Here is a 21007-nt window from a genome sequence, read left to right on the forward strand (position 1 = left end):
TCCATAACAATTTTCGTAGCATCATTTTAAGCTCATAAATAAAGGAATATTCCATAGAAGCGTAACTACGTAGCAGAAATATAAAGGGGAATAAGTACAGGGTAAGGCGGTGTTACGATGGCCGAATCGCCAAGGTCACGGTTGGGCGCGTTGTTTGTACGCCCGTACACGGCGCGGGCGGTGGGCGCCAACTTCACCGCGTGGCACACTGACCGGCTTAGGGGATACCATGTTTAACACAAATTTACTGCAGTTTTTTATATCACGCTTTTTGTTTGTAACATTATAGAACTTGGATGATTCCTTTATTCAATATTGGATACAGATTATAGTTTTAGGAAAATATGCCTAAGAGTTCTAACACACGAACGGCAAGTTGTGAACGGCAGAGGCTACTTCAGCCGTTGCCACATGTCGACAGCAGTCGGCGGCATGTCGGCGGCAGCAGTTAATATGTCGACGGCTGCCGTCGGCAAGTGGCGACGCTTGTAGTTTTGTGTTGACGGCACAAAACGCTTGCAGTTTGACGTTTGACGGCATCCGTTTTTGCCTGTCGACGGCAGCCGTCGACATATTAACTGCTGCCGCCGACTGCCGTCGACATGTGGCGACGGCTGAAGTAGCCTCTACCGTTCCGTACCGTCTGTTAGAACGCTTAGTTAGAGCCAAGTTATATGACGTTACTAGATAACCACGTAAAGCCAGATAATATCTGTCTGTCTAACGGATTAGTTCTGTATCGTCTCAGGCTTTTGTATGAAAATATAAGCTGTCTCGCTTCCTTCCCCGTTGCTTTACCGCTACGCTCACAGCCAATTAATTTCACATACAATAAACCGATTGTTCACCCTTTCTTATTGAATAGAGATTAAATATCGCTCAAAGTGAATTGCTAAATAAATACGATATTAATTGGTGGCTCCACTTAAACGGCTATCACTATATACGCACAGTAAAGACCTTGCTTATATGACTGAAAGATGTCGTATATAGTAGGGAAATGTAGAATATTATTAATTGAGTGTAATTCATGATATGCACATGTCCAGAAGCCAATTAGCATAATGATTTCTTTGCCAATTGCCTTTGTCAGTCGCGCAATGATTTTTCCACCCTGGCTCATGGGCGCTGAGTGACGCGTCACTTGCCGTGTCGCCAATTAACGGAATAATTAAACAAAATGTATGTTTTGTAAAGAAACAATGTATGCACTGACGCGTGTCATATGCATGGACGATCTTCACTCCCTTTGATGTCATTATGATCGAACTTTGCAGGCGCTAAAGGCTGTTACAAATATTAAATGTGTTTTTTTTATATAATATAATCCTTCATTTTAAAATCTGAGGAAAATTTTTATATGATGGAACTTTACAGGAATTAAGGGCTATTAAATGTTGTTTTTTAGTAAATAAAAGCCTCGATTTTAAAATCTGAGGAAATTTTTTGCCTAATCCGATTTATGTTTGCCTTGAACGGATTACGTTATTAAATCGAAGGATATTTCTTGGTACAGTAGTGAATTGTTGTTCGGAAGCTTTGAGGATCAATAGAGCTTACAATAATTATGATTTAATATTTACTCTACACAATTTTATTGATGTAGTTAATATGAGATTAATTAATTAGATTTGAAAAACTAATTCATTAATGAATACAAAAGTTTTCATAAATAATTATCTTGTTGTTACATATTATATTATTAGAAATTATTTAATAAATATTTGTATCTAATAAATTTTATTTATTTTTCCATCTCTTGCACAGTTTTCCGACCAACACCCGAAAGAAATCGAGGAGCTATGGTCGACGCTATGCGCTTGCTGGCCGAACAACCTGAAGGTGATCATTCGATACCTCATCATCGTGTCTGGAATGGCGCCCAACGAACTATTACCTTATGTAAGTATTTATATTTGTATATATTTTGTAAGATGAAGATTCGCATTAATAAAGGGTACCGCCCGCGGCTACGACGCGGAGTCAGGGAAAATTCCCATGGGAATAAGATGTTCCATCGCGGTAAAAAAGTAGCGAATACCGCTGTCTAGCCTCCTAACTATTATAGTTAGGAGTATATAGTCCGATAATCGCTCCGAGTCGATCTGAAGGAAATACAAAATATATAAACAAGGATACAAACACACTTTCACATTAATAAATTAGTTAAGTTTGTTAAAGCCTTGAGCCTCAATCATATTTCTAATGTCCATGTTTGTACATGTCATTTTCTTATTGCGTTTGTAACAGTGGTATGGAAAATGTGCAATTTTTCAATAAATTTAATTTAATCCATCGGATCAGGGATCAAATAAAAATTCATGTTATCAAAAATGTATCCCTCAGATGATATTTGCAAGAGGTAAAATATGATTAGAATCACCGTGATTCTAATCATATTTCCATCTATCCCAGACGTCGGTCTGTAGTGACCAACGTCTATAATTTAATTCAAAATATCATACGCCAGACGTTGCGTCTGTAAAAATCCTATTAGGAATGGCGAAAGAGCTCACAAAGAGGAGCTTGTTTGTGTATCTGTACGCAGCGGCCGGTGCACCGGGATGCGCTCCAATCATAATCTCAATTACATGCAATAGGATCCGGCCGAACCCTTTAAAAACATTATCAATCGAAAATAATATCGTCCCCGCAGTATTCATATAACCCACATGATCATTCATAAACATTGATTATAAGTCATTTAGTATTTTGCGTTGATTGTAAATCAATTACGCTAAGTTTTCAATAAGCTGCCCAAATGCGCTTTAATGTTGTGAACTAAACTTTATTATTTTGATAGTGAAATAATTTTATTGGTCATTGATGTGTTTGTCTGTTTAATAAGCATTAAATGCGAATGGAATGTATTTATACTGTGCAATAGAAAATAAGTTTCCATCGAAATCGATATGCATCTTGTATTTTAATTTACACGCTAGGTCAGATTCAGGGCGATTGATTTTAACTAAGAGATTTATAATAGTCTTTATAGTTAACAAAAACAGTTATTTAATACTAGCAAAGATACATGTATTTACATTTCCATGATTTGCAAAATTTATTTCAAAGAATTAAGTTCTTTCAATGCGTTTTTGTATACAACGAAAATGTTTATATTAAAATATTGTCAAGCAGTATTCTCGAACGTTCCAACCTCAACGTGTTCTATTTACATCAAATTAATTACTGGGACTGTAAAATTTCGTCTCATTTGCCGATATCATCTTGAAGCTCGACAATGTTAAGCTGGCAATTAAAATGTCTATACACGTGTAGCGGTTACCGAGCCATCTTTAGATATACAGGGTGTCCCAAGAAGTATGGATATACTGAAGCCATTAGGTAGAGGACCTATAGGGCTATCCGAATCACCCCCATGTATGTTATGCGATCTTTCGTAGTTTCGGAGTTATGTTATTTTTTCAATTTTTCACCTATGGCCGAGTACGATGAGATTTTTACTCATGGTGACGTCAATTCTTGCGGCAGATGCTTGATTTTTTTTGTGTGTTAAGCTGAAAGATAGGCCAATTCAGTATAGTAATATTTCCGGTAATATTTACGGTTTTTGTAAGATCTTTGAATGGAATAAAAAAAAGAATTTAATGCCAAGAAAGATAAAATTACCCAGTAAGTTCATAACTTCAAGGGCCCGTAAAAAAATAAAATCACATAAAAAATAGTTATCCGTTTGGCTTTTAAAAACTTGCTCTATGCATCAGGTAGCTACACTAAAAATTTAATTTTATTATTCAGAAGGCTTCAATCGAAAAATTTAAATCTAAATGTGGTAAGTGCAAAAATTTAATTAACATGATGATTAATAAAAACAAATTAAAACCAATAATAAGGGGTTTAATTACCAGAAATTTTTAAAATAACCCCGCTGTGGGTCAATGCAAGTGCGACATCACCGTAAAAAGTTGTCTTTTAAATGTCAGAATGCCCTTTTATCATTTTTATTATTATGGAAGGCATTACCTTGCCATCTTACCTTGTTATCGCACACATTCTTACATTGTTTTGCCCGTGTATTTGATAGAAATTCATTCAAAATTTTTACTCGCGTTTACCGTTCTACGGTATCTAAATTATAAATTTTTGAACAAAATGAAATTTTCTAACATGCATTTGATTAAATTTCAAATATCGTAACCGAATAGTTGGGTTATGGTAGCCTGGGATTATAAATTCCAAACAAATCGTTAAAATCGTTCGCCACAAAACTGGCGTTTTTCGGCGGTGTTCGCTCCAAATATTATTATGGATTTGAATTCCACTATTACTAATTGCTCTCCGCCAATTTGATCCCTCGCAGTGTAAAATTGCGCCGAGTCTCCCCGTCCCCCTTCTTTCCCGCTCCCCGTGATTGGCTTAAATCAGACGCACACACATAATACGCATAAACCTATTCGAACAGGCTGACACGAAAGTCATAATTAAATAAAATTTGTACGGACTGCCTTGATCAAAACCAAATTAAAACGAGACTCGGCCGATACAAACACAAACACAAATACATGGTATTCTGCTTTCACAATACATCCTTAATTAATTCACGATAGGGGTTTGAAAAAATTCCCTACAAAATAAGCATTGAACAACAATCCTGAAGATCATTTGATATCGCTTGTAAGCGTAGCTAAATTGGGAATTTCCAATATTTGTCCAAGGAATGTGTTTGGTTTGACTCTTGTAGGGGTTAAGGTTACTGAAGTTAATTTGTTAGGCGCAAATTTAACTTTAGTTTAGTATAACATAAGCGAACGAAAATATAAACATAAATACAACGTTTAAGCAAATAATTTCAAAGAGATGTAATATTTTATTGAAAATTGAAACTAGACACAATATAATTCAAAGCTTTTATTGAAATTCATTGGAACAAATGATAAAGATATTTTGTAAACTTTCATTGATGAAATCACTATTCTATTTCAAATAAATAGAAAGCATGACAATGATACAAGCTGAATAAAAATGTTCGCTGTATTTGTTACACGGGTTTTTAAATACTGAAGCATTCATATTTGGCTATAGCGTGCATATTATTCATTATAATTAGATCGGACGACTGCATTTCGTCACTTTACGAATAATTAACAGCGTGTGCGATCACAGTCTCACTCTGGCCGTGCATAGTGTTTAGCGCCGTGTTAAATAATAATGAATCAATCGCTCTTTAACTCTGCTTTAAAGTTTTCAATTTAAAAGTCACTGCCAAGAGAATTGATAAAGGTCATCCCATGTACAATTTATAGCTTACAATGAAATTGCTTTAGCAGCCTTAGCTTGGAAATTGTGTGCACACCACGGAATAACAAGATCTATTTTCGCTAACAAGTTGACACATTTCCATGAGAAAAGTGCTTGGTGAAATTTTAATTTACTGGTTGTTTTAATTAAAAATGACCCTGAATGTATCGAGTACTAGTTACTCGCCCCGATTCTGCTCGTGTAGACTTTAAATATTTTCAAATTTTGAGAAGTTTTATCCTAATCTAATATTGTTTTGCTCTTTGCATTTGCTTCCGCTTGATTTAGGATAGATTGAAAAACTAACAAAAAAAATCCCGAGTGGTGAAACTAGTAATTTTCCCTAGTACTTAGTATACAAATGTTTATACATATAAAGATAATAATATAATATGATTAACTTGTCTTCCAGGCAAAACGAGTGGTTCTATACCTGGCGCGGTCCCGTCCCGAGCGGCTCTTGGACGAGATGATGACGGAGTTGCAAACGGTAGAAACCCTCAACTGTCTGATAGAGAGAACGGAGACACCGCCGTTCTACCGCCTCACTTCTATGCGGAAGGCCACTTCGGGACACAGTGATCCGGGGACTGGATCTCAGGTAATACAGATAATAGAATTATTTGAAAATCTTGGGATTAATATGCTCCAGATACAGCTTATAACGTTTTTAATATGAGGTCATTGGGTGGAAAGAAATACAACTTATAACGTGTAATATCTAACCAAGCAACTTTAAAATAATCAAACATATAAACATTAAATCATAATATTTTTCAGGACTTCCATTCTGTGATAAACAAGTCAAACCTGTCAAAATATCCATAAAAGTGCAAAATAACAAATTGTTTACATTCAGGACGCAACCGGGCGGACATGTGACCTCGCTCCCGTCGAAAAGGGCACCATTCACACCAAGCGGCACAGCGGCGAGGATCCCGCCAAAGCAGCGTGAGTGTACAGCTTTATGGTTATATTACCTTGCAGTGAATCGCGCAAGTGAAATGTTTTGGCTACAGAGCATACATACAACTTTCCGACATCATTCACCGGGGCCTTACCGGCCAGAGGAGTAGACTGGTCGAGGATCAACCTTATTTCGATGGAAGGATTTCACCTGCCTTCCTTCACAGCAGTGACCCCTAACAGTTCACAACTCCTTCTCTCTAATCATGATTTCTATGGATATAATACAATACGCTCAAATAGACTCCAATAAATGAACATTGTCCCTTTTAGATATATCGAGTGACCTGTGCCCATTTCGCTGAACGTTACATGGCTTTCGCTTTAAAGTTGAGAAAGTTTCATACAGAATTAGCACTAGGAGGATTTCAATAACCCCGCTAAGTTTACCTACTCTGTAAAAGGAAGTACGGTTCAACTTCTCAACTTTATTATTATAGTACCGTTGAACAAATAAACAATTGTAGAAACATAGAATGTCACAAAATAGATCAGTTAAGGGCCCATTTTTCAAATTTGTACTATGATTACTTAACACGATACTAAATAAATAAATTTTAACCTAGAATTGATTTATCAGCCTTGCATGTATTGCATTATTAGGTTTTTATTAAATAAGTCGAAGCTCTCGATACTATTGTTTACTTAGAACGGATAATACAGACAGGAACAAAGTATTCTTGAAATATTAAATTAATCAACAAATTAATTTAATTTTCACGGTGAACAGTTGAACACACCGCGATTGAAATCATATCTAGAAATATACATTTCGTCTAACCACTTCTGAATATAATTGAAAGACAATAGCAGAGGTCGGAGTTCGAAATAAGTTGAATGTACCGTTTTAACTTGACCTTCCGAGCGCTTTGCATTTAAAGTAGCCAATAATGAACCAAACGGCTAACTACTCTGGACGCAATCCTTGTTAATAATTTAACTGAATACACAGTAATGTGCTGCTTTGAAAGTATACAATTGAAGTAAAATGATCTCTATTCAATGAAATAAGTGGGAATTTCTCCGTAGAAATATTTATTCGGACTTGTGTATTGTGCTGATATGTCTCGATGTCTACTACAAACAACTAATAATTGACAACCTATCCTAAAACATAGCTCAGTACCACCTGTGGAATATCAGGTATCTCGTTAGCAAACCGCACGGTTATTATTTCAGTACTACGAATTCAGGACTAGGATATCATATTCATTCCCGCTGTCGAATCAATTAAAAATTCACAAAATGAGATAGACGGTTCGTTAGACTCTAAACTAGTAATAGTTTTGCCATGGTGTTTAGTTTCCGATGTTTTACTATTGTTCAACGTTATATCGGCACAGAACTAAAAATCAATACATATTATTAGAATATTCTTGCAATATAATTTGTTATTGTTCCTGTAAGATATCAAGATGCATCACATCAGTAGGTAATACTGATTAAGTGATTAGTAATATAACGCTACGCGCTTCAATGCATTCGCGAAGCTTACTAACATATCCTAACGCTCATATTATGTAATTGTTTTTCTATTAATATCATCACAAAAGTGTTAGAAGTAAAATGACTGAGAAAATATTATAAATGGACAAGATACTATTAACTGTTATAAAAAAAATATAATTCCATATTTCTTACTGAAAAACTACTATCTAGTTGTCGGGTCTCGTAATTGCCAAAAGAAATATATATGTATCCAGTTATTAGTTGTCAATGTAAAATGTCACCGAATTTAAAGTTCACCTTCAACATGGTTCTATTAAAAGAAAATTCGACGCATTTGTTGGTAATAACGGATAATGCGTGGCACAGGTTACGCGGCTACTGTACACATTACCATGTAGGCCCGTGATGGATCACCGTAGGTGCGCCTAAGTGATTGCCGCACGTACTCGATAACCCTTCGAAATATTCCGGATACAAATACTGTGTCTTACATAGCGACTGAGACGTTTTGGATAGAAAAAATTATTGGAATTAATAAGGTTTCGGTGGGAGTTATGGGTATTCATAAGGTCCTTTGACTTTGTGGGCGTAATTAAGATGTTATTAAGGGTATTTGTCGAATATCATGATAGTGGGTCAAGGACAAGTATAATCAATTAAGAATACCCTGTTTACACGATGTTATATTGACGGTCTATGCGGAAAGTTACAGGAATATATAATTTTATCATCGTTGATCGATAATTATTTCGCACGTGTTTTAGATAACTACTCATTATATTTGATTATTAATTTACATTTGAAAAGTTAAAAGCACATGATCATACTTTTATTTTGCCTTTCAACCCCTTCCTAGGCTAATTTGTTTAATGCGTTAATTCTGATAACGGGAATTTTCTCTATACAATTAGTCGATGCAAGGGAAAAAATACGGTACGTCTACGTAGAGAACGTGTCAGGTCTAATGGATTCTCCTAAAAGGATTTAAAAAGCTGGTGCAAGCATTGGCTTGAAAAATTTATATACTTTTCTCGGATTGGAAGCTGTAGACACGTGCAAAGGGCTTATCTAAAAACTCAAAATGTAAAAACACAACAATGCAATCGGAAAATGAAATTATCTCGAAGTTTCTAACATGGAAATGTAGTTATCTGGATGCTAGCGTGACCTAGCTAGGATTAAAACTTGATGACATATTGAAATTTAAGGCTTTTGACATTATTTTGATAATTATTTACGAACATCTGAAAAACGACTCACTATCATCGCTTATAAACATTTTGATATACGATTATGTTTTCCGAAAATGCTTCTCAACTTTCGGCGTATCTCAATGATATTGTTGTACATTGAAAATTTTGAATAATTTATACTATTATTTTATTTCAGTAGTGTAAAATCGGAAACGCCCGGACGTGATAAGCGAGCGTCAGCGCCGCCGTGCCCGACCCCACCCGCTGATGAAGAACCTACACCATCCTCTGATGGTGATGCTACTCCGGTGAGCTTTTTGTTTAACTAGTTATGCTGCGCGGTTTTACCCGTAGGACAAAGTGTTTCTATAGCTTATGTAATTCAAGTACATAAGTCAGCGGCGAGTATCATTAAAATTCGTTCAGTGGGTTTCATGTAGAGAGTAACAAACAGATCGCGTTTATAATATTGATATTCTTAGTCTATAAAATCTTTGTAATCGTTTTAAAACATGTAATTCTGAGTTACCAAGACAAGAATAAAACTATACCAAAATAAAATTATGTCGTGAAAAAACTGTCCTTGGCTGGCCTTGATATTAAAATGTTCAGATCAAATATTCGATTTGATGTTTCAATTTTTTACTTTGTATATTTTCTATAGCGCATGTATGTCAATGTCATCTGAATAATATACTCTGTATTGTTTGCTACAAAATGCAAACAAGAAATTCGTGTTCGGACATATTCGTATTTATAATATTAGTAGGATAAAAAATGCGTATATGTATAATATTATTATCGTATATTATATTGGAATACTGGCATAGGAATGAATTACAATAGGATATCTTACACTTTTAGAGTGATTAAAATATATATGACAAATACTTCTAATATAAGATTTTGAGTTTGAATTTATGGAGAGTCGGATTCAAAGTAACTTGACAAGAATAAGACATCGGATTTAGATGAAGTTGATACTATGATCGATTTTTGTAAGTGAAACTTCTTTAGGCGCATTGAGAGTAAAATTTTAAGGTCGCGTCATGGCAATAACGTCACGTCATGGAGTAAGGTGACGATTTTGGTATCTTTGAAGAAGTTTCACTTCTGACACGAGTGCTCGGCCCACACGTTCTTTTCTATTTAGATGATGGTATGAACGTAATTTTCTAGACTGTATTTTCCACAGACGGGCATATGCCCCGAAGTGGGTATCTGCCTCAGCGGTCCGGCAACGCCGCAAGAGCCCCGTGTGGACGCGCCGCAACCTCGCCCGCTGCCGATGCCTGAGTATGGAGGCTTTTTTGCTCTACTTACAGAGTACTTGCCGGACACTAGCCAGCCAGTATCTGGCTTTCATAGGTCAGTTGGAAATATATTTAAAACGAATTGATGCATGTTTTATGTAATAATAATAAATAATTTGGAAAATCCAAAAGTGCACGCCTCATAATTTTTTTTTAATAATTATTTATTAATTATTATTTTTGTTTATTTAATAACAATTAAACCACATCGAATCAGACCCTGAAAAATGAAAGGGTTCTATTCCTGAGCATACTCAAGCGTAAGAGAAAAAAAAAGACTCGATTAGTAAAGTATTTCGGTCGCTATCGTGTTAACAAGAAAATCCTCCGCACATACAGACACACGGACGTCCAAGACAGAACTTTTTTAAACTGTTTTTTAACTAGTTTAAATAACAAAAATGACATCAAAAATATCATGAATGTTAAAAATAGTGTTTTTTTCTTAATATGTGTGTGTATGTATTATCTTACAAGTGCAATGTATGATACATAAAGACATTTTAAGTTTGAAAAATCAGATGTTTTGCGCGAAGTGACAGTAGTACCCACCTCAACGCTTCGCTTATGAGGCGTGCAATAGTGACCTAATGTTTTATAACCTATCCCACAAACTCAAACTCAAACATTCATTTATTCAATTAGACTTCTTCTAGAAGTGCTTTTGAATCGTCATAACACATTTTTAACATTTAACACCGATTCTCAAGGCAGTAGGGAGAAGAAACGGCAAGAAATTCACAAATTGCCATATTCAGACCTAATTAGTTATTTAAATTCATATTCAGAGCGACGGCGTATATCTTAGAATCCGACGACGCGTATGCTTTCCTGCATACAATATTATTGCAACTTCAAATGTAAATAGGAATTAAGAACCATAATTCTTAGTAACAGTATGGTTCCGTTCTCTTTACCACATCCTCTTATCTTGCAATTTCAGTCAAAGCTTTCACGGTCACTGGTTTGTTTCATAACTAAAAGTATTTAGAGGTCCTAACTATACGAAGCTATAGCTTTCTGTGAAAATATAGTATATTGTAAATTTTCTTTTAATCAATATTAGTAAAATATATCGAATTTAAAAAATATAATTAGAAATATAAACAATAAAGCCAATACTTTCCCATATCACAATCAGAAGATTTCATCACATAAAATATTACAATAAAATTAATTCTGTAAAATTTTATTCGCCTCCGTTCAGTTTTCAATGTCAAATGTCAATCAATATACCCATCGAAAACAAGTAAATTATAGAAAATGCAAATAAATTGCAGATAAATTATTAGTAATTAAATTGTTTTAACGTGATAACGTTTTTAAAATCGTTTTAGTCTGGTGACATGTTCAGAAACTTGTGTCACACCAAAACCTCACGAGCGCGATCGTAGGTATAACGAGAGAGAGACGGACCGATCTCCCGTCTCATCTCGAGCGCTGCCACCAATAAGACGTTATCACGTAAACATCTCGATCGTAAACCTACTTTACAAACAACCAATTTTTTTTTTTTTAATTTGTTTCGTAACATAGATGCAACGTAGCGGTGATGTTGCTATGCGACGTGGTGTTGGACGGCGTGGAGCTCGACTGGTCCATACACGTGCCGCTCATGCTGCACATCGTCTTCCTTGGCATGGATCATACTAGGTACAGTACTATTGGTAAAAATATATAGGTTCACTAGCGGTCAGCCCCGGCTTCGCCCGTGGTACCTACATGTTTGAAAATTTTATAATTCTAAATCTTATCTTTGATTTGAGTTGCACTTTAAATGAGATTACATGAATGTCATATAATATGTTTAGTATTTTAAGAATTTATACAGTACAATAAAATCGCTCGCTCAGCGGACGTGCTAATTTGTCTTTACCAACGCTACATACCTTTGCTAGAGATAAAATTCAATAGCCTATAAAATTTGCTATCCTATAGCATAAAAAAAATTCAAAAGCCGAGATGGATAAAGAGAAAATTTAAGTGCGACGTTCTCACAACGGCATTGAGCATTTAAGCAATATCGTGTCTTTTGGTGCCAATCCATACTAATATTATAAATGCGAAAGTAACTCTGTCTGTCTGTCTGTTACTCAATCACGCCTTAACTACTGAACCAATTCGCATGAAATTTAGTATAGAGATATTTTGATATCCGAGAAAGGACATAGGCTACTTTTTATCCCGGGAAAATGACGCGATCCCGGAAATCACACGGGAACGGGAACTATGCGGGTTTTTCTTTGACTACGCGGGCGGAAACCTAGTAAGAAATATGTCTATGTATGAATCCTAGGTGGCTAGTACACCAGCACTGCCGGCAGCTGCTCCTCAACCTGCTGGTCGCTGTGGCTGCTCATCACGACCACCTCACCGTGGCTAGAGTACTCCTGGCTGCGAGATCAGCTCACCTTGGCATGCCACTACCACCACCGGCTCTGCCCCTGACGCCGAGGAATTTTACTGGTAAGACTTTTATTTATTTAGACATTGGACATTGACTTTAAAGGAGTGTGAAAGGTTTTCTGAAGGAGATTTTTGTGAGTAATGAATATAAAGGTTGTTTGACGTTGTCAAACTTTGGTCCTCTAGTATGTAATATGTTTGATGGAAGATCTCAAAAAGTTGGAAAGTTCTCAATTCGTAGCCAATGATTATTTTGTATTGGTTTTTTTTTTCTTGGAATTGTTTGCGTTATTGCGTGGGAGTTTATGTTGGTGTATTTTTTGTAATTATGAAGTGCGTTGAGCTGTAGTAGTCATAACATCGTGACAGACAGACTAATTAATTGTTACAAAGAAATAAATGTACCGACAATGGGGGCGTAACGTTCAATGACAAACTAATTAATTGTTTAAATAATAAATGTAAGATCTTTGAGGGTGTAACGACAGGCAGACTAATTAATTATTTAATAATTAATTGTGTCTTACAAGAAATAAATGTTTTTAACATTCGCAGAACCGGACGCCGTGTTCGATACGCACACGCAGTGCGCCCACTCGCCGCGGACGCACGTGCGCTCGCTGTCCTCCGACCCGCAAGTGACGCCTGAAGGTCATTGTTCTTGGAATTTATTGTAGACTAGTTTTTCTGTAGATCTATAGATAAAGCTAGATGTTTTTGCTTTTATTTTGTCTTTGTGAAAGTAATTGGCAAATATTGACCGGAAGGAAGTTAGCGCGGAAAGTTTATTTTTTTTAATTATTAATATCTCAAAAAATTGCTCCTTAAATGCTCCATCAGAATCTGTAATTGCTCCACTTCTATAATTGTTAGTTTATTTATAATAAATTAAAAAAAAATCCAAATACTGAAAACTTGATTTCCCTATAGAATGAAAAATATTCACTTTTCATAGAAAATTTTTTTGCAAAAAAATTGCTCCCGATTTGCTCTATCAATTACAAAAAAAAATTATTTAATTTTGATAATTTTTACAATAATTAACTGAAAAACTATGTTTGCATAGTAAACTACTGCGCTGTGACGTCATCAATTATTGTCGTTGCGACGCAAGGGTCATAGCATAGGTATTTACACGTATCAGCACTGCAGCGATATCTATTAAGACCTTAATGTTTATGTTTTCTTATTTATATTATTTACTAGATTTCCGCCCGCGGCTTCGCCCGCGCAGTCAAAGAAAAGCCCTCATAGTTCCCGTTCCCGTGGGATTTCCGGGATTGCGTCATTTTCTCGAGATAGCTTATGTCCTTTCTCGGGTATCAAAATATCTCCATACCAAATTTCATGAAAATTGGTTCAGTAGTTTAGGCGTGATTGAGTAACAGACAGACAGACAGAGTTACTTTCGCATTTATAATATTATAAGTATGGATAGTGATTGAGTCAACAATTGAATAACAAGTGTAAGTACTATTTTATTCAATAATAATGAACAATTAATAAATATTTCTACTGTCAATCTATTACTACCCTATCCTACTTTTATATAATCACCTGAAAATTTTTCACTAGAGTATAATTAATAATTCTTTATAATTATATAAAGAATTATTTTTGACAATAGGTTTTACATAAAAAATTTACTTATTACATAAATTAATTATTGAGTTTCATCTAGCAAAAGTTGAAAGAAACAGATATTATTATGTATTTAAAATCATTCTTATCATAGGTATGTTTATAAACATTTCCCTACCCATCCCTAAACTCGCATATTACGTTTATTCGTATTATTAAAACTTCAAGTAATTTTTAATTAATTTGTGTTTCAGTCGCTTGTTTCATCTTTCGGTGTCAAGTTGCTATCGTTTGCGGGAACTATGCGGGTTTTCCTTTGAAAACGCGGGCGAAGCGGCGGGCAGAAATCTAGTAAATAATATAAACAGGAAAACATAAACATTAAGGTCTACAGATATCGCTGCAGTGCTGATACATGTAAATATGGCCCTTATGCGTCGCAACAGCAATAATTGATGACGTCACAGCGCAGTAGTTTACTATGTTAACATAGTTTTTCAGTCAACTATTGTAAAAATTATCAAAATTAAATATTTTTTTTTTGTAATTGATAGAGCAAATCGGGAGCAATTTTTTTGCAAAAAAATTTTTTATGAAAAGTGAATATTTTTCATTCTATAGGGAAATCAAGTTTTCAGTATTTGGATTTTTTTAAAAATTAATTATAAATAAACTAATAATTGTAGAAGTGGAGCAATTACAGATTCTGATGGAGCATTTAAGGAGCAATTTTTTGAGATATTAATAATTAAAAAAAATAAACTTTCCGCGCTAACTTCCTTCCGGTCAAATATTGAGTGTATCATGAAAATAAAATAATATTGATAGAACTTTTTGTAAAAATATTTTCCTGCGTGTTTTGTTTTTTTGAAAGTTTGCTTTGGTGTATCAGTTATAAAGAACTGAACTGGATAGGGCCATATTACAGTCATATAGTATGAATGTATATGTACACATGCCTCCTATGTATATTTATGACAGACAGAGTAATGTAATAAAAATGACTAATGTGATTTCAAATTTTACACTTAATTACTCTACTTACCCAACTCTCATCACACAGCGGAAGGAGACACCTACCCATCTCTACCAGTGATCGTAACAAACGAAGAGCCCCGGGAGCCGGGCGCTGAGGAACAAGATCGCGAAGCCGCTGAGCTTCCTGTAGCGGATGCTATCAAGAGTCTGGTGCACTTCCTCGCGAGTCGACCTTCGCATATGCCGCTGTGGCAGTACGAGGATATCACGGCCAAAGGTGAGTTGTGGTAGGAATTTGTTGTCAAACTTTTGTTTAAGCAGCCTGTATAATGTACTTGTAGGGCTTAGGTGTTGTAACACGACTCGCCGGAAATGTGTCAATGTGTATTTGTTTGTCACGCCCTTTAAAAAAAGATATTGCCAGATATGTTCCATGTTCAGAGACAGCTAATTAGGATCATTAAAATGGCGGATATTTACGTAAAACTTTTTGGATTGAAAACCTCAGAGAATATAATCTTTACTTATTTTACTAAGTTTGGACCATTTTTTTACTTATTTTCTTTCCGTTCCAGTATGGTCACTGCGCAGCTGCCAACAAATGGCGGCGCTACTTAGTCACGTGTTACGCATCTTCCGCGAGTCACTGCCGCACGCGCTGATCTCGGAGCGTTGGGCGCAGACGGCGCTGCAGCTGGGTCTGTCGTGCCCGTCGCGGCACTACGCGGGCCGCTCGCTGCAGGTGCGTGAGACTCGGCACAGTGTGGTCACCCCAGTGCGGTCACGTGCACATCGCCCCGAGTCTTCTAGCGTAGCGTATATGACAGAGTTTTAACCCAAGCATTCACTTCACGCACGAGTCGAGTAGAGCGAGCGTCGCGCTTGTGTAGTGTGTGGACGACGGATTTGTCCATAGATGGGTGCCCCGAGCCGCACCGTTAATTCACATGCAGATTTGTCCGCGATTGGCCTGCCATATTCGTTAAAAAAAACTTATTAAAAATCTGTAACTATATAAAATATTTAGTATTTTTATTTTAATACAGCAAAATTTTGCGAAATAAATGACATCTGACAATTTCTAAAATTGTTTACATATATTAATCCAAATATACAGGTGTTCCGTTTCATCGGCGTCGCGATGACGGGCCGCATGGTGTCCGACATCCTGTCCCGGCTGGTGGAAACTGTCGCGGAACAAGGCGAAGACATGCAGGGCTACGTCACAGAACTACTCCTCACGTTGGAAGCCGCTGTGGACTCGCTGGAATCGAACTTCAGACCGCTGGACTATATGCGGGACATATTCAAGAGTACCCCCAATTTGAATAATAAGGAGGGTCAGCAGCCGAACGGCAATGTTTATAGCGCTGGTGAGTTGAAATTTGGCAGTTGGAATATTTTCGTAAAAAGAATGTAATTGTTTTTGTAATTTTAAATGTTTTGACATTCATTCAAGTTCCTATAGAATATGTATATGTAACTAAACATCCAAAGCTGGATACGTTATTGTTAGCTTTACTCAGAGCTAAAATGACAGATAATGTACGTCAAAAAGTGTCAAATAGGTTATAAAAAAGTTATAAAACCATCCTTAGTACACGCAAATATATAATAACACATAATACAATACATACAGGCAAGCGTTCCCCCGGCGTGTGCGTGGGCTGCGTGAACAACCACACGCGCAGCACGAGCTACTCGGTGTCGTACTGCGTGCGCAAGAGCAACGCGACCGCGTCCGGACACTCGGACAAGCAGTCGCATGGTATTTATATGTATAGATAAACAAATAAATATATATGGTGTCCAAATAATACATAGCAATATAATAATAAATAATAAATCTCTGTATTTGCATAATGTGTGTACAAAGATAACAAATTACATTATAGGTCGAATCAACACATTAGCCATGAATGGCGTGCAAATTATATTATCAGCTCCGCAACATTATTTTATATAAAAAGTACATTATTTCATTGTCTTACATAAAAGGTACACATTATATAATATATTCATTAGTCAAAATTAAACATTCACAAATTTAAATAATCCGATACATTATAGAAATTTTTATTATTTAGCCACTCATACAATTTTGTCTTAAAAGGACCGATATTTAACATTTTTATAGATTCCGGAAGTTTATTAAATATACGAATACACATAGCATGACAATTTTTGGTATATAAAGTGGTCCTGGTTGTTTTATTATAAACAAGTCGATTTGGATGACGGTGGTCGTGGCTGTATATGTCTTGGGCCGTGTTAAAAAGATATTTATGTCTTTTTACAAAAATACAAATTTCGTAAATATATAAGCACGGCAAAGTTAACAACTTGAGTTTAATAAATAGCGGTTTACACGATTCGTACGGACCTACGCCACAAATCGCGCGTATACATTTTTTTTGGGAGATGAACGCTTTTCTGATGTTTACGCCATTACCCCAGATTATAAGACCGTATCTCAAGATAGATATTACATGAGCGTGATAAGTCGATAGAGTGGTTCTTAGTGTGTGTGTGTAAAGTGAATTTGTTTATTGCCTCTGTTAAATAAGGCATTTTTTTTTAAATCTCTATTTTTGTTAGTAATTGTCACATTATTTTGAGAAAGTTTAATAACATTTGTTATTTGTTTGTATAACTTTTTCTAAGAAAATATTCTTTAGTAATAAACTATTCGAGTATACCTACCGAGACCTAACAAAATTTTCATCGTATATATTTTCAATATTTTTCAATACTAATACAACTAGCACATTACAGAGAGTCGTACCCGACCGTGCAGTGAAGCGGCGAAGGGCGGGTGTTCGAACCTGTGCCGATCTCGTTCAGCGCAATCGCTCAAACTGCTCGGTGATTCTGCTACACAGGTATTTATAGGAAAATTAAAGAAACATATACAGGTATATGTGGGGAGTTTGTGATAAAATGTAATATAGTGCTATTGGCGAATTTTTGGGAGAATTGGCAAAAATTAATAAAGTTTCATACTGTCAGAAAACAGAAGTACAGAAGTACCTCCGAAGTGCTAAGTTTGACTTCTGGTAGAAAAATAAAAATATTCATTTGAACGGAACATAGATACCGTCCCTGACCCAACAAGGAGGCTGGGCTGTATATTTCACATTAATTTAATTATGAATAACACTTTTATATGGGGGAATGTTCTCCAGGTGCGTGCAAAGGGTCATAAACATAAATAAGAGTTCACACTAACACGCTTTCATCATATTTATAAGGCATAGCTTTCACTGTTCGCATTAAATTAACTAGTTACATGAGCTTATACATTTTAAACTTACTCCAAAGCTAAAAATTATAATATTTTCGTATGGTAAAAGTATTAACAAATGTCATTTCATCAATTTTAGTTGGTAACTAATACTGTGAGAATCATGCGACTAACCCAAAAAAGTGTTGTCTTTTAAGAATATAAAAATTGTGATTATGTCTCTCTTTGTTTTATGTGCATTGGGATGATAGCGAAAATTAGAGGGGAGAAGCTTCCATAATTTTCATATCTATAAACATATATATAATCATTATAATTAAGTAATAAATTTACAAGCAAGTTTATTAGTATAATATTTTCGCTATTACCTCAGTCTAGTATTAATATTGCAACGTGTTCTATTTGATGTTATAAATTCCATAATACCATGACGTAAGCAGATTATGTTCCGCTAAACGCATATCATAATAAGTTTCAAGGAATCTGCTTTCAAGCTCGCAGTAGTTTGTTTTTATTAGTTTTCTAATGTAATAGGATAATATGAAATGTTTTAATATGATTCATAAAGCTTATCCCGAGACTATACGGTAGGAATATTTTTATATAAATTAAACTGGTCCAATATGAAGAAATATTTTTAAAGAATAATAAAGTTTATTATCCATAAAAAAGCATCAAAAAGTACACGTTGTAATAATATTACTTTTTAAATGTAATAACATTTTTGTCTCTAGTGAAAACACTTTCACATAACCATTGCATGCAATTAATGTTTTTTCTTTCAATTTAGAAAGATATATGTTTGTGTTTCCGTTTCCGAAATGCATTACTTTAACATATTTCTGTTTCTTTTAGCCGCTATTCATTGCAACTTCCTTCAAACGGCTGCCGGTAAATAGTCATCTCCATTACTTTATAGCTAACGTATGGTTTTATATTTTATTGTGTTATAAAATAAATAAAAATTATGAAAGCTAATTATGAAAATCTCGTGATATTAGGTCGTAAATATGGTAATGATGGTGATTTTTAAATTTCCAAAATAAATATTCAAAATAATATGCTTAAAATATGTCCTGAGACCTTATCCATGTTATTAGATTGTCCTCCATAATTAATGAATAAAAAGCTAGAGAAATACATTTCTCACTTAAATACACCGTTTCGATATTGGCTACTTATTCCCTTAACATTACCACTAAGTTATACGTAAAGAGTACTTGAAAATAAACCCATATTTTCGTATTATTCATAACATAAACTGTTTGTACATCATCAAATCACTATCTACTTAAATCTACATCACCATCGTCGCTTTTCTCATCTTTGCTTAAATACTATCTTACCCGCTTACTATTTTACCTTCTAGAACTCTGCTCAAGAACTGACGCTTGCTTTCTTGACGCTAGTCTCTTTTATTTTTTTTTTTCTTAAATGAAACCTTGCATAGAAATTTTGTCAAAATCGGTTATAGGTACTATAACAACGAAAACGTAAATCACAGTGAAAATAATAATAAACATGTAAAATATTGATAAACGATTTTTTTACAGATTTCTCTATAATTGATTAGTTTCTTGAAAAACAAATTCAATATCTTTAGTGTAACCTTCATATTTGTGTACTAAAATTTGGTGATGGAATCAATATGTCGTTCTTTAATGATCAAAGGGTGATGGGTACTTTGAAAATCATTCATACTAATCTCGAGTAACATAATAAGGAAGAAATATTTTTATAATTGTTTGTTACTATTTAACTCAAAAGCTACTCGACCGACTTTTTTTACCGACTGGCCATATACTGACCGAACTTAACTTGACTGGCCCAGGACGACAAGCTGACAATACTAGCCACCGTATTCTGGGTGGGCGCGTCCGTGCTCGAGTCGGACTACGAGCACGAGTTCCTATTGGGCGTGCGGCTACTGGCGCGAGTGATGGCTCGCCTGCCCCTCGACCGGCCGGACGCGCGCGAGCGACTCGACCGCACGCAAGTGCACGCGCCGCACCCGCAGACGTCGCTACATGCGCTGTTGTTGAAGGTTAGTGTGGTATTGAGACTTGATAGTATACAAAACACAACCGAGTGTTTTGTGAAACTTGCGTCAACAATCACGTCTGTGCATGCGCTAAATGTGTTAAATTCGTGTTTTGTAGTAATTCATAGGGAGGCTCGACTGAATGCAGATGGGCCCGCTGATGTCGTTACACACTTTATTGATAAAGGTGTTTTATGACTTAGGGTACATTTTTTTGTGAAACAATGGGAAAAGTTGGAGTATCTGCAACTGCATGCACCTATAACAGTACTTGCGCTGTTCTTTTAGCGTATAGTGTGATGTTTTACACTACATGTTTTACCACAGGGTTGCACGCACCCGAACACATACGAGCCGGTAGTAGGCGTGCTAGTGGACATGATCCCACTGCTGGAGCTACCAGTGATCGACCCGACGCAATCGCTAGCGTTCCCGATGACAGTGGTTGCGTTGTTACCGTACATGCTGCTACACTATGAGGACGCGAACGAGCTGTGCGTGAGAGCCGCTTGTCATATTGCACAGGTATGTTGCTGTTTTCGTTATAGTTTGTCGATCAGGTTGAGTGGACCCGTAA

General features: G+C 35.6%; 1 protein-coding gene across 7 annotated transcripts in view; it reads left to right on the top strand.

Moving 5' to 3' along the window:
• fry (microtubule binding protein furry) overlaps positions 1–21007 on the top strand; it is a 125935-nt gene that overhangs the window by 86910 nt on the left and 18018 nt on the right. For 6 of the 7 annotated variants that reach the window (XM_089696628.1, XM_089696664.1, XM_089696646.1 and 3 more), the window contains 15 exons: positions 1768–1902; positions 5672–5860; positions 6119–6210; positions 9064–9175; positions 10063–10235; positions 11717–11833; positions 12477–12646; positions 13142–13237; positions 15231–15422; positions 15721–15887; positions 16263–16518; positions 16785–16913; positions 17921–18027; positions 20221–20433; positions 20758–20955. In XM_089696628.1, coding sequence (XP_089552754.1) covers positions 1768–1902; positions 5672–5860; positions 6119–6210; positions 9064–9175; positions 10063–10235; positions 11717–11833; positions 12477–12646; positions 13142–13237; positions 15231–15422; positions 15721–15887; positions 16263–16518; positions 16785–16913; positions 17921–18027; positions 20221–20433; positions 20758–20955 — 2346 coding nt within the window. The remainder of the gene's footprint in view (positions 1–1767; positions 1903–5671; positions 5861–6118; positions 6211–9063; positions 9176–10062; positions 10236–11716; positions 11834–12476; positions 12647–13141; positions 13238–15230; positions 15423–15720; positions 15888–16262; positions 16519–16784; positions 16914–17920; positions 18028–20220; positions 20434–20757; positions 20956–21007) is intronic. The other variant, XM_089696639.1, reaches the window with a different exon arrangement.

This window comes from Colias philodice, chromosome 1, assembly GCF_061535455.1.
Source record: "Colias philodice isolate Cphi_HAF_F1 chromosome 1, ilColPhil1 Martin Lab GWU primary, whole genome shotgun sequence".
Taxonomy (NCBI): Eukaryota; Metazoa; Arthropoda; class Insecta; order Lepidoptera; family Pieridae; genus Colias; species Colias philodice.